The following is a 14,741-nucleotide window of genomic DNA, read 5'->3' on the forward strand; positions in this document are numbered from 1 at the left end:
CAGTAAACATAAGAGCACCATAGCAAACCACAGCACATACCCAAGGCGCACAGAGCTACGCTCGGTAGTGAAGTGAAAGCACGTTATAAAAATAAAACTACTGAACAATAATAATAATAATACGAAATAGCCCGGTTATAGAAAATGAAGAAGTTGGAGATAATGCCAATTTTTGTTGGATGCTTGGAGACAGTATCAGAAGGTATCAAGAAGAATATCAAGGAAATTGGAATAGAGTGGTGCCCAGTAGAACTATCAATGAACTAGATATGATACAACACACGCAAAGGAAAGAGAAGATAAACGAATACTATAGACGAGTTAGATTAATACTGAAAGCTACAATATTCTTAACTGGACTCTAAATGAACTAATCAAAATAGACAGGAAAACAAGAAAAATAACGACAAGATTTAGGATGCATCACCCAAAATCTGACATAGAAAGGTTATATATATACAACGTATCGAAGGTGCTAGAGGCCTTATACAGCTAAAAAACTATTACAAAATAATCACCATAGGACTACAGAAATACCAATTTCAGAAGCAAGGAAAACTAATACAAATAACCACAAGATACGAGCAAAATGGAAAGCTGTTTTCAGTTGTTAAGGGAGCTGACAATTACAAAAAAGAAATAATAGTTCCTAACAAATATGAAGAAAAAGAAGAAACAACAAAAGCTATAAAACAACTGAAATCCAAACTAAAACTGGAGCAGCAACGGATCATGATAAAAATGATGGCAAGGAAAGCCCCTTCATGGCAAATATTGGATTAAACTAAACAAAAAAGACAAAAGACAAAACAAAATCCCAACAATGGCTGAGAAGCTCAGGACTCAAAGCAGAGACTGAAGGATTTTTAATTGCAGCACAAGACCAAAGCCTCCCCATCAGAAATTATCAAAAATATGTAATAAAAAGAAATACAAGTAACTGTAGAAGGCATCAAGGGAAATATCAAGGAAATTGGAATAGAGTTCCCAGTAGAACTGTTACAAAAGGTTCGCCTCCTCGCCAAGGCCAGAATAATCAGGAAAGTATCAGATAGCTGAAAAGAACAGATAGCATGGTGCCGTAGGCTGCAGGCAGCAAGCTCGTTATGCATGCAAGGCTCCAAGAATTCCAACAAAACCTGATAAAGAGAAATGATGATGATGATGATGAGAAGGAGGAGGAAGAGGAGGAAGAAGAAGAAGAAGAAGAAGAAGAAGAAGAAGAAGAAGAAGAAGAAGAAGAAGAAGAAGAAGAAGAAGAAGAAGAAGAAGAAGAAGAAGAAGAAGAAGAAGAAGAAGAAGAAGAAGAAGAAGAAGAAGAAGAAGAAGAAGAAGAAGAAGAAGAATGCTCTGATGCATTACCAGGCACTTGCTCTCATGGCTTCTGATCTTAACTGATTGGAAGTGTTATCATGTACATATCTTGTATAAAAGATGGTATAAAAATATTCTTGGTATAAAAATATTCTGCTCAGTACCGCAGATTTGCTTGTCAGTTGTTTGACCTTAACCAGTTGAGCATGTCTCTTAGTGGCTGACGATATGTGCATCTCTGATCACGAGCAGAAGTAGTTGCGGAGCATTATAGCATTATGTGTTGGAAATTCTTTGGGGTTTGAATAATTCACCCTTGGAAGCATGGATGCTTTGTTCAACATCCTTAAACAAACCTTATTCAGGGACTATTTGAGCGGGATGGGCTACTCGACCTGAAGAAAATTTAAACTGATTCCTATCTGCAATACCTATTGAAAATGTTACACATCCCAAAACATTTAAGAAACGAGATATAAAAAACAAAGATGTAAATAAGATGGAAAACAACTGGAAAAGGAAAACAATGCATGGGCAATACTTCAGAAAAATCGAAAGGAAACACAAGATCTATGCCTGGAGATGGCTAAGGAAAAGTGATCTGAAAGGAGGTACTAAGGCATTGATATGCATTGATTAGCTTTGAGAATTAACTACACCAAGTTCCAAATAGATAAGAGCAGTGAATCGCCCTTTTGTAGGATGTGTGGCAGCAGAAACGAAACAATCTCACATGTTGTGAGTGAATGTAGCTAATTGGAATGACAAAATGACAAAGTGGTTAGCTTTGTTCATTTGAGATTGTGTAAGAAGTACAGTCTTGGAAGAACACGGAAATGATACAAACATAAACCAGAAGGCGTCACTGAGAATAATGAAAATAAGATTTTATGGAATTTTACAATCTAATGTGACTCAAGCTGGAAACAGATGATACAATCATCGAGTCGAAAGAGTACTAGAGACGGAGAAATGTAAGATTTTGTGGGACTTACTTATTCAAACGGATAAGGAGTTACAAAATATAGACCAAACATAGCGATTATAGATAAGAAAAAGCGAAGTTGTTTACTGACCTATCATGACCGTTTGATTCCAGGATCGTAAAGAAAGATGAATAAAAACAAACAAACCATCAAACAAACAAAAATACAATCCCTTTAAATTTGAAATTGGGAGAACTTGGAGCATGCGAACAGTTAAAGATTGTGCCTATAATAGTTGGTGTTTGAGAACAGTAAGCCAAGATATAGACAAATGGCTGAAAGAGATTGAAATAGAATACCCGGTAGAGCTCCTGCAGAAAATTTGTCTCTTAGGTACAACAACGGCTATCAAGAGGGTTGGTTCTAAGTACTTCAAAGACTGCTGAAAACTTGTGTATAACTAAGGTTACAGGTAGTAACCCACTATCCTCAAAATTCCAGGAATAAGACCGAATCTGAGCCAAACCAAAATAATAATAATCCTTTCTGCTATAGGTACAAGGCCCAAAATCCTGTGAGAGAGGAGCTAGTCTATTACATCAACCCACAATAATAATAAATACGAAAAAAGAAGTACAATAATAACAACAAAACAACAAGTTGAAGGAGATTGAAATAGAATCTCCTGTAGAGCTTGAAAGTTTACATCTAGGGGACAGAAAAGATTATCAGAAGGCTCTTAGATACTTGAAAGACTATTAAAAGCTAGTGTTACATTAGTGCATACCTAATGCTAAAATTCTAACCATAGCACATACCCAAGAAACACAGCTGCTCTCGGTAGGGCAGTGAAAGCATGTCATAAAAATAAGACTACTGAATAATAATAATAATAATAATAATAATAATAATAATAATAATAATAATAATAATAATAATAATAATAATAATAATAATAAATGCCTTGAAACAGTATCAGGCAGTGGCTCTCATGCCTTCTAGTTTTAACTGATTGGAAGTGTTATCATGTACATGTTTTGTCTTGGTATAAAAGATGAGCTACAGCAAATATTCTGCTCATCATCACAGAATTGCCTCTCAATTGTCTGACCATAACCAGTTGAGCATATCTCTTAGTGGCTGACGATATATGTATCTCTAATCACGAGCAGAAGTAGCAGGGGGAGCATCGTAGCAATGTGTCAAGAGGAATTCTTTGGGGTTTGAATAATTCTTTTCTGGGAACATGAGTGTTTCGTTCATCATCCTTAAACAAATATTATTCAGGGACCGTTTGAGCGGGATGGGCTACTCAACCAGAAGAAAATTCCAACTGGGCCCGACATGCAAGGTCATGCGTTATTTATCTTGACAGAATGCAGACTCAGAGCAAATATCGCAGAATATTTTTTCCGACGTTCTAACGATTCTGCCAACTCACAGTCCAAACAACAACAACAACAAGAAATATTCGTTTGACCTACCTTTACGACAAACAAAATCTCCCGGGCTAAACACTTGAAGACGAAGTTTCAGTACCAGCTCATGAAGAAGGCCAGGTTCACAATCTTGAAATATTCGAACTTTTCGCAAAGTTTCCAAATGGACTTGCATAGCGATCTCAGTTTGAAGGTTGTGTGGAAGGCATTGTAAGGATAGATTTTCGTCTATGATCTGGCGCTTTTCCCATGTGTAGTCAAACCACTTCAACACTCGTGTCTGCAGTTCGATGTCGACCTGGCGGTTTTGCATGTAGCGTTTGACACCGTCTAAACGTGAGCGGAAGTTATCTTTGACTAAGTTGGAATTGTTGATCATGGCACCCACGTTACCAAATATAGAAGCGAATATGAGCACTCCGAACATAAAAGCTATGATAACATAGATATAGGAAATAGTTTTCACTGGTGGCTCTGTCTCACCGATCGTGGTTAATGTTTGCATTGACCACCACAAAGGCATGATGTATTGATGTCGCATAGATAAATACAGATGTTCTTTTGGTAATACAGCGAAGTTTATCACTTCATTTGGATAGACCCAGTGATCAGTACCGAGACCAATCCATGCGCTGATGGCATAGTAAATGCAAGCATTCCAGTGAATAAGAAGTGCTACGTAGACGATAAGGTGAATAATGCGGATCAAATTTGGAAATGAAGTACGTGTTTCCAGAATATCAAAAAATTGTCTCATACGATAAAGTCGTATCAAGCGGTTGAGACGAATCATTGTGGCACTAGAACCAAGAACAATATAAAAGAGATCTGTTGGCAGAATACTGATTACATCTATTCTGAAATATTTCGAATGTATGTAATACCGGAGCAGCTTTTTAACATCATAGATGACTAAACCATTTTCGATGTAACCTAGAAAACAAAATTTCAGATTGAAAGAAGAAAAATAAGGCTTCGATTTTCAGTATTAATGTATGATGAAGATGTCTATAAAGGTACAATATTCTAAGCAAGACAATATGTACTTGACTCGTATGTATTCTATCATTCTATCAATAATGGAAGGACAATAGGCTTTATCATTTTGACGAGACCGGTATTTTGTATGATTTTGTCTCTATCTCTTCTATACTACCCCTTTAATTCAATTTAAGTGAACCTGATAATGTGTTAGGTTTGCTTTGCCTCTAACCTCCAATCCTTTGATGGAATCGTAGGGTCACCGCCGAGACATAGAACGGATTTTGGCTATTTTGCTAGATCTGGTGGAAGGAGCCCATCCTTCCCTGATTTCTTCCAGAAGAGAGTAAGATGGACAGACACACAAATAGACAAAAAGAAAGAAAGAGTGAGAGAAAAAGAAGAATCGACCCAGGTACACTTTATTTATCGATTCGGGAAGGATAAAAGGCAACTTTGACCTCAGCAGGATTTCAATTCAGAGTGGAGGAACCTGACAATCACTACAAAGCAATCTGTCCGTCGTTCTAACGATACTTCCTATTGGCTACCTTATGTTAGCTTAACTTTACCCTACAAACGTATATACAGTCTTTAACAAGACTGTGTATATATACAGGCATTCTTGCCTGGACACGGAACTTTATAAAGTAAAATCTATTTTACCATTGACTTGTATGTAACATGAAAGTCAATTGATAGTGTTCCTATTAAAAGCTAAGTTGGACTAGTTTTTTTAATGGTTATCTTTTTTTACTGATCCGTATTGTTTTGTTTTGTATGTATTCCAATTTATGTTAGCCCCACTTTCTTTAGTGCACCCTTGTAATAATGTACAATGCGATTAAATATTTATTTGTTGGACAATTTATTGGATATATTTCTGTTAATGTCGTTGATTATGTCTTTATGACTGTACGTGGATTCTTTCATTCTCATCCGTTTTGCTGGGTTTAGTCACAGGGCTGCGGTCATACTATATTACGGGGAACTAGACCACCCATTTTGTTGTTGGCACTCCGTCGCTTACGACGTCGAGGGTTCCAGTTGATCCGATCAACAGAACAGCCTGCCCGTGAAATTAACGTGCAAGTGGCTGAGCACTCCACAGACACGTGTACTCTTAACGTAGTTCTCGGGGATATTCAGCGTGACACAGTGTGACAAGGCTAACCCTTTGAATTACAAGCACAACAGAAACAGGAAGTAAGAGTGAGAGAAAGTTGTGGTGAAAGAGTACAGCAGGGTTCGCCACCATCCCCTGCCGGAGCCTCGTGGAACTTTAGGTGTTTTCGCTCAATAAACACTCACAACGCCCGTTCTTGGAATCGAAACCGCGATCCTACGACCACGAGTCCGCTGCTCTAACCACTGGGCCATTGCGCCTCTACAGACCACCCATTATCAAGCAGTAAAAGACAGACGCGCGTGCATACACACATACATACACACATGGGAGATTATGATCTCAGCATTGCAGACACACGAAATACCAAATACTTAGACTACATTCGAAAGGTGGCCGAGTGAAAAAACACTACTCTCAGTGACTTGCTTTTGCACAGTTTTCGTCCTCTAAATTCACTCACAAGTCACAAGTCGGCTGGGGCTATAATGGAAGACATTGGCCCAAGGAACTGATGGTTATGATTTCTATTGATGTAGAAAAGTCCTTCGTTTGGCTCGCTATCGGAATGACAATTACCTGTTGTTAGAATTAGTATGATATTTTAGAAGTTCACAATGCTTAGATTAGTTTTGACAGTTTTTTTTAGATTGAATTTTCTAAACCTTACATTAAGTTGTCTAGATTTTGGACGTTCACTCGACAGGAGGTTACAAACCATTGTCTCTATACATCCATATCTCTGTGCAAGTATGTATGTGAGTAAGCACGCGCGCAGAGAGAGAGAGGGGAGAGAGAGAGAGAGAGAGAGAAAGAGATAGATAGATGGAGAGAGAGAGAGAGAGAGAGAGAGAGAGAGAGAGAGAGAGAGAGAGAGAGAGAGAGAGAGAAAGAGAGAGTCGTTTTTCAAGTGAACTGAGTGAGTTAGAGAAATTAAGCTTCACTGTTCCAGAATAAGGAACGTCTCCAGGCGCTCAGTTGAGAGGAATCCAAATCATACTGGGACATCAGACAAATTCGTTATTTCTTTAGCATCTTTTTTCATCATTTATTGTTATTTGAATTGACACGGAAAAATTTTTTATCGTCGTGTTTTATGGTATTTTGTAGCTATATTCTTCTTCAACTTTTGCTTATTGTTTTTTAAAATTTGAATAAATTTAACTTCTTTTCAAACGTATGATGGAGTGCTAAGTGGGAAAAAAAGGAGGAATTTATATGAAACACCAATAAACACTTAGAGTCACTTGCCATTTTTAGACTTTATTTTTATGTTCTTTGTATCAATAGTCAGACTTAGATTTAAAATATGTGGAAATATATTCAGTGATTAAATTATAGTTTAATCATCAGTTGCAAATCTTGGAGAGTTACAACTTCGATAAATTTCTAAATCCATGTTGAATCCACTTCACTCCATAACTAACGAATCCATCATTTCAGTTCCCACAAAATTTTTTGGATTCATATCCTTCTATTAACTTCTTATTTTTACGATTGCAGCAGATCACACAATCTTTAGTTACATTTCACATATACGTGCTTGACGTCTGCTAGCACCTTACTATTGCACTGAATTAGATGTAGCAGTCAAATTTTCTTAAAACCACGCCTACAGACTAAGAAAAGGATACATTTAATAAAGAAAGTCTGCACAGGCTGCATAAAAAAATTGACAGAATGACCATGTTTAAAATTTCCTTGATCATAGGCCTACTTAATCAAAGCTGATCTGCATTCAAGCAAAAATAATTTAAATGTCAAAATTTAAGAATGAGAAAACTGCTATTTACCAATTCTCGATGACACAAACATATCGAACAAGTAGACCGCATCACTCGTATAATCAATGCTGAACCAAGTTGTCATGTAAGCCATATGAAACCTATAGTAAGTTTGTCTGATCACTATAAATATACAGTTGTAGAGAAAGAATATTGAAACGATTGTCGACCAAATTCGGTAGAAAATCAATGTGTGGTCAATCACCAATTCTTTCCAAAATCTGGAACGATGTAGAAAGCAAAATTTAGCTTGAGTACCGAATCTAGTTAAGGTCTATCTAAGATATAATACAAATATCAATTATTTATAGATTTTCAAGTGTTGATTAAAATTCAATTTAACCTACAAATAGGTTACGTTTCGTGATCCACCGGATCGTTACGATATTATAAAAATTTCATCTCTCTGTGGAGGTCGTATATGGTGTTTCCCGTTTTCCACACCAGGACTGTGGGAAATTGTAATCTCAGCATTGCAGACACACGAAATACCAAATACTTAAAAGGCGGTTGAGTGAAAAAAACACTAGACTCAATGACTTGCTTTCACCCTTTCGGGATGGATAAAATGAAGTAACACTCAAGTACTGGAGTTGATATAATCGAATGTTCTTTTCCTCAAATTCAAGGCCTTGTACTTGCATAAGAAATCAATATTTGATTTAATTCCTCTAAGTTCTGAATCCATATTCTGCCTGAACTGACTTTGCCGTTTTATCGTTCCGGAATTGATATAAGCTAGATACCTACTATGTACTAGCATACTTTAATCGATTATACACCTCCCACACTAATTGTGTTGTCTTGTGTCACTAATTTACAAAGCTAGGTAGGATCATTAACGAAATGAAATGTCTCCGGCAGAGTTGTATCGGTAACAGAAAAGAAATTAGTCACTTTTCGACAACTTCATCTGCAGCCTAAAGCTAGTGGACCCTCAAATTAATATAAACAATTGTTACATTGAGATATTTAGTTTCCATTTAAATAAAACACTGTTACTATTATATTTAGCTTCAATTTAGAAACCGTTCATCAGTATGTATTCGGTTGGCAACTAAGTTCCCGCGGTTTTTTTAAATTTTGGAATCTATTTTTTTCGAGAATTCTATTTTTGAATCATTTTGGAATTTATCTTGTTTTGTTTTTTTCTAGTTAATTTTAGTTAATTTTTGTTTATTTTCAGATCATTAAAATGGAATGTCAAGAAAAACGAGCATTTTCGACACCTCCTTCATTTTGCTTTTAACTAAGGTCCTAAGGCCGCAAAAGCTGCTCGCGACATTTGTGCTGTGTATGGAGAGGGTACCATAGCTGAAAGAACCGCTCGAGATTGGTATGCCAAGTTCAAGAATAGAAATTTTGATCTCAAAGTCGCACCTTGTTCTGGCCGTCCAGTTGAGTTCGATGAAGAGCGACTAAACCAACTTTTGCACGAAAATTCTCGTCAAATGACAAGGGAACTGGTAGAGAAAATGGAATGCTCCCACACTGCTATAGAGAAGCATCTTCACTTGATGGGAAAGGTTCAGAAGTATGGAGCATGGTTCCGCATGCTTTAAGTGACAACAACAAAAATCAACGAGTCACAATCTCCGCCGGTTTGCTTGCTCGTCACCGCTCAACTCATGGACATAAGCAACGATTTCTTTACAGAATCAGAATCGTTACTAGCGACGAAAACTGGTGCCTGTACATCAATATGAAGCAGCGTAAGGAATGGCTTAGCCCCGGTAAACAAGCGACACTGCGCGTGAAATAAGATCTTCATCCGCGAAAAACGATGTTGTGCGTATAGTGGGACTGAGAAGGGATTATCCATTACGAATTGCTTGAACGGAACCAAACAGTCAACGCGGAACTATGTTCAACAGATGGAACGACTCAACACGGCTATTCAAGAGAAAAGACCTAATCGGCAGCATGGAGTTCTTCTGCTGCACGACAACGCCTGCCCTCTTATCGCCAATATGACTAAGGAACCATTCAAACGCATGGATGGGAAGTGCTGCCACACCCGCCGTACTCTCCTGATTTGGCACCAACGAATTTCCACCTTTTCCGATCTCTTTCAAATGCTATGCGTGGAGTTTCTTTCAATACTGATGCGGAACTGAGAGCTTGGTCGGATCAATTTTTCAAGTCGAGATCGGGTGATTTCTACCAACGAGGTATTAAAATTCTTGTTGAACGTTGGGAAGAAGTTGTAAACAACAAGGGTGAATACATTATTGATTTATTAGTTGTTATTTTTTTTTATTAAACCTTTAAAAAAATTAGAATTTTAAAAAATGGCTGGAACTTAGTTCCCAACCCAATACTTATAAAGTAGTTGTTTGGCCAGAGTCTATTTGGGGCTGTGATTTCAATGTAGAACTATGTGTCATGGCCTTACACCAGACGGTAATGTGTGATTGAAAAGTATTTGGTTACTATTTCTTGCAGGCAGAGTGACCTGCAGAAGCACTAGAATTATTAATCGACTTAATCCCTTTGTCTGTCCTTGTTTGTCCCCTCTATGTTTAGCCCCCTGTGGGCAATAAAGAAATAAGAAACGTTAGCACGCTGGGCGAAATGCTTAGCAGTATTTCATCTGTCTTTACGTTCTGAGTTCAAATTCCGCCGAGGTTAACTTTGCCTTCCATCCTTTCGTTGCGTACTGGGGTCGATCTAATCGACTGGCCCCCTCCCCAAAAAATTTCGGGCCTTGTGCTTAGAGTAGAAAAAAATATTGTATAATTAATGTAAATTTTGAAAATAGTGTTGAATTCTCAGCGACCGGTTTCATTTCATGTTGAATGTTTTCATTTCATTTATTTCTCTTATATATAATACAACTCCTGGCAGCAGTGAATAGTGTGGAGAGAGAGATGTGCTCTCTTAAGGTGGCTTTATCTCGACATGGAGACAACGTCCTGTTATGGTTAACTAACTTCTCATCGAGATTTTCAGACACTATTTACTCGTGAATTTGCCGTTGAGTTAAAATTCTCCAATAAGTATCTCTTGAAGATATCGATATGTATCATCAAGATGACTTATTCTAGATACAACCCTATATGATATTAACAAGTTAGGGCACTCACTCACGTTAAGGTTGAATTATTTATATAGATATTTGAAGAAACTAAGTCATCAACATCAACTCTATTAACGAAATGTGATGCAATTAACAACCACAATTTAGGAGGAATTCAAATCTCTTTCACAGAATTTCGACTAAACAGTGTTAGCCAATAGTCCACCATTATGCCCAAGAGTTTTCATATTTACTCATCACGTCGACTTAATTCATATTTTAAGACACTTGTCGCAACGGCCGTGCAAATATAATTATTGTCTTACTTTGCTTTTTTTCCCTCCTCATCAGTTAATTAGATTTTAGTAACATAGAATACAGATGTATGCCCCAGGTAATCTGAAGCCTCTTGGAAAATGCGCGAGTTTGTCGAAAGGTACGAGTTTGTCGAAAGGCACGAACGTGTTTTTCAAAACTCGAATTCTGAATTTAGATCGCTGAACTGCTCTAATTTTCTCGCTTAGGGATTTCTTGTGTCTAGTTCAAATCTCACAACAATTGATTTTTGAATTCGTCCAGCTCAAAATTAAAGCGATGATTACAGAACTTACATATCACTTCGCGGACAGAATACTAGATTTTCATAGGTAACATCTCCAAGGAAACCAAATGCTTACTTCTGGCAGATAAATGAAGTTATACGTTTTAAAATTGAAGTCTTTGACTGGAATCAGAGGGAAACAATCAATGAGGACATGAACAGATAGTTAAGTTAGCAGTTAACAATATTATTCACTTGTTTTTTTTTTTCTGAGAAAGCAATGAACAGCACAACACTTTACTTCCTTTTCTTGTTGATTGTGATATTTAAATCTCAAATCTGTCTTGCAACGTCAGCCCTATGTAACTTGCTGCATCGCTTTCAAAATCTACTGAGAATTAATGATATATATGACAGGCTCAATCAGTTTTACTTAAACTGAATATATACACTTCATGAAGATGACATATTATAGTGGTGCTCTTACTACTCGATGATCTGAAGGGCCCCAGAAATAATTTATTCATTTTATGACCTGAAACACAAAAAAAATACCTACAGGGAACATCAAAAGTTTTGTGAAAATGATTGGCTAAATCAGTACTTACGTGGCGGTGAACAGATCTATCAGCTCAAAATTTTCTGTCATTTCATATAGAGCTGTTTGCTTTGGGTCTTCGGTTGGATCAACTTTGATACTTCGACGACGCGTTCTCTGATAAAATTGTGAAAATTGATTACTAGAGCAAATTAGTGATTTTTCATAGTATATAATACAATTATCTCTAAAGTGAGGACACCAAACATGCAAAAACCTCAGCATACTTAACCTTAACACCACCACCATTATTTAGCTTCTGCAGGGCGGCGAGTTGGCAGAATCGTTAGGCGACTTGGGCAAAATGATTTGCGGTATTTCTTCTAGCTTCTTTCGGTCCTGGTTCAAATTCCGTCGAGGTCGACGTGACTTTTTTTTATCCTTCGCAACTGGAGTCGATGTAATAGACTTACTTCCTCCATTCAAATTTCTGGCCTTATATCGAAAACTGAAAACGTTATTTAGCCTTGTATGTTCTGCGTTCAAGTCTAGCCTAAGACGTAAATTTTATCCTTCATGTATAATAGCATATATGCTTATAAAATATATATTACCCAACATTTAAATACAAAATATTGGATGAGGTATAAACAATAATAGGGAAGATTTTGAGAAATTATTAAGATTAAGCAAAACATTCTTGAAGATGATTAAATAATTTATTCTTTGTCACATTATAAAGCATGAAGATGGGGAGACTTATTTTAAACAATCTCTCGAATTCACCCCTTACAAATTTGATATTTTGTGCTGCTCAGTTACTGCACCAAGCCGACGACAGAGTCCTTTAATAGTCGCTCGACCCGCTACAAATAACAACCAAATGTTCCTTGAATTCCTCCTTACTGTCTTAGAAACGGGCACATTGGATAAGTAAGTCTGATGTACATAATACCTGAGAAAAAGATGATCGGTTGAAATGCCCGAACATCATATTATGAATTTATTATTAACACAACAGTTTATTTAGTTTGGAGATACTTCACCCTCAGCAAAAACATAAAGCTGAGACTTTTAAAAGTCTAGCTAATAACATTGTATGTATGTGAAACACTGATCTCCTAAGGGTGGCCAATACTAAACGAAGTAAGGCCGTTCAAGATTATATGCTATAAGTTAGCGATGTTGATCAGAGCGATGTTGGGCAATCCGTGGAGCGAGCGAATTAGGTCTGGAAGAGGTAGAAATTGAAAGAAAGTCGGTGATGATGGCCACATGTCGAAAACTGCAACATTTTGGCTATGTTATCAGGATTCTGGACTTCCGTGCTTACATGCTTCGGAAATGAATGAACAGAAAACAAGCTGGCTCGCAGGCGACAATAAAGAAGACTGAGCAATGACATCAAGGACTGAATGGAGAGGACTCTAGCGGAATGTACAGCTGCAACACAAGACCGCAGTGTGTGAAACAGAGTGGTGATTGTGTCTGAGGCATCACACAGGCCCTCAGTCACGATGATAAGAAAATTCCATCCTTCACTCAAATTTTTTTTTTAAATTACTTTTTCACAGAAAATATTTGTTTGAACTTTTTATTTTAAAAAAGTGAACAAAAATCACAGTGAGAGAGCAAAAAGAATTTAATTGGTTAAAATTTCGGCATAAATTGTTTCTTTTACATTCTGAGTTTTGATCTTACTGGGTCGTCTTTACATTTTATCCTTCGATGGTCGATAAAATAAGTACCAATACAGTAAGAGCTGCAAATGTCATTGACGCTGCAAATGTCGTTGACGCTGCTCTCCCACTATGTAATACATTCTACTCCTCTCCCCTCCACTACACGATATATTGTACTTCCCTCCTCCCGACTAAATAAATTCTTTTATTACTTTCAGTCAACACCCACAGTTTACCCTAAACGGTTAACAACTGTTCCAAAAACATAATAACATGTTTTATAAAGACCACATTAGTAACTGTTCTTTTAAATCTTAATATGTTATTAGCCACCATACAAATAAAGCAAATTCATGCATGCATGAATTTACTGCTCCTATGTATAGAATCCATAACGTGGTATTTCCACTTAATTGAAGGATGAAGTTATATGAAAGAGACTAGAATAATGTGTCGGAATATATTTCCGCCAATGTTGCTACAGTGTCGGATAGGATGCTCCACGGTATTTGTTTTGATTCTCTGCGCTCTGAGTTCAATCGCCTTCAAAGTCAACTTTATCTTTCATCCTTTCGGGGTCAATGAAATAAGTGCCAGATGAGCACTGGAGTCAACGCAGTCGACTTACCCCCCTAATTGCTGGCCTTGTGCTAAGATTTGAAACCAATATTATTTTTAAATATAGAGCAGCGAGCTGTCAGAATCGTTACCGCGTCGGGCATAATGCTTAGTGGCATTTCGTCCGTCTGCACGTTCTGAGTTCAAATTCTGCATGACACAGTGTAAGGGGAAGCTAGATATTTGATTTACGGGTACAACCTATCTGACGTACTTTCAGATTCCATCTACTCAATTACTTTCACAAAGTATGGATTGACTCGAGGCTTAGAAAGAACAAAATCCGCCATGTGGCGATAGAACCAAACCCAGGAATTTATGATTTCGAAGTGAACTTCTTAGCCATTCTTTCCAACTGCATCTAATTCTCGAAGTTGGATTTCATTAATTATGAAAATGGAACGAGCTGGTAGAACCGACAGAGCGTCGGTAAAGCTGCATTGTGGTATTTATTCTGACATTTTATGTTCTGAGTTCAAATTCCAGCGGGATCAACTCTATCTTTTATCATTCCGAGGTCTATACAGTACAGTTACAGCTAAACACTGTATCCCTTAAAAGTGCTGGCCTAATGACAAAGTTAGAAACCAAAAATTATGAACATCGAAGACATTCTGGATTGGAAGGTAGGGTTGAACAGTGGACGATATACATACTTCAATACATTTAATTTTCACCAACTACATTTAAATTCAAACCTCACCAGATTCTATGTTCGACTTCTGGAGTAAATAAAATAAATACAATATGATGGATCTGACGATATATATATA

At 37.1% G+C, this 14,741-nt stretch overlaps 1 protein-coding gene across 2 annotated transcripts in view; it reads right to left on the reverse strand.

The window, feature by feature from the left end:
- Window positions 1-14,741, reverse strand: part of LOC106870626 (cyclic nucleotide-gated olfactory channel) — a 22,752-nt gene that overhangs the window by 3,756 nt on the left and 4,255 nt on the right. Inside the window, exons 2-4 of one of the 2 annotated variants that reach the window (XM_014916759.1) lie at window positions 11,739-11,845; window positions 7,580-7,791; window positions 3,725-4,612 (exon numbers count right to left, since the gene is read on the reverse strand). In XM_014916759.1, the coding sequence (XP_014772245.1) occupies window positions 3,725-4,612; window positions 7,580-7,791; window positions 11,739-11,845 (1,207 nt within the window). Of the gene's footprint in view, window positions 1-3,724; window positions 4,613-7,579; window positions 7,792-11,738; window positions 11,846-14,741 lie in introns of those variants that run through there. The other variant, XM_014916760.1, reaches the window with a different exon arrangement.

Source organism: Octopus bimaculoides, chromosome 2 (genome assembly GCF_001194135.2).
Source record: "Octopus bimaculoides isolate UCB-OBI-ISO-001 chromosome 2, ASM119413v2, whole genome shotgun sequence".
Lineage (NCBI taxonomy): Eukaryota > Metazoa > Mollusca > Cephalopoda > Octopoda > Octopodidae > Octopus > Octopus bimaculoides.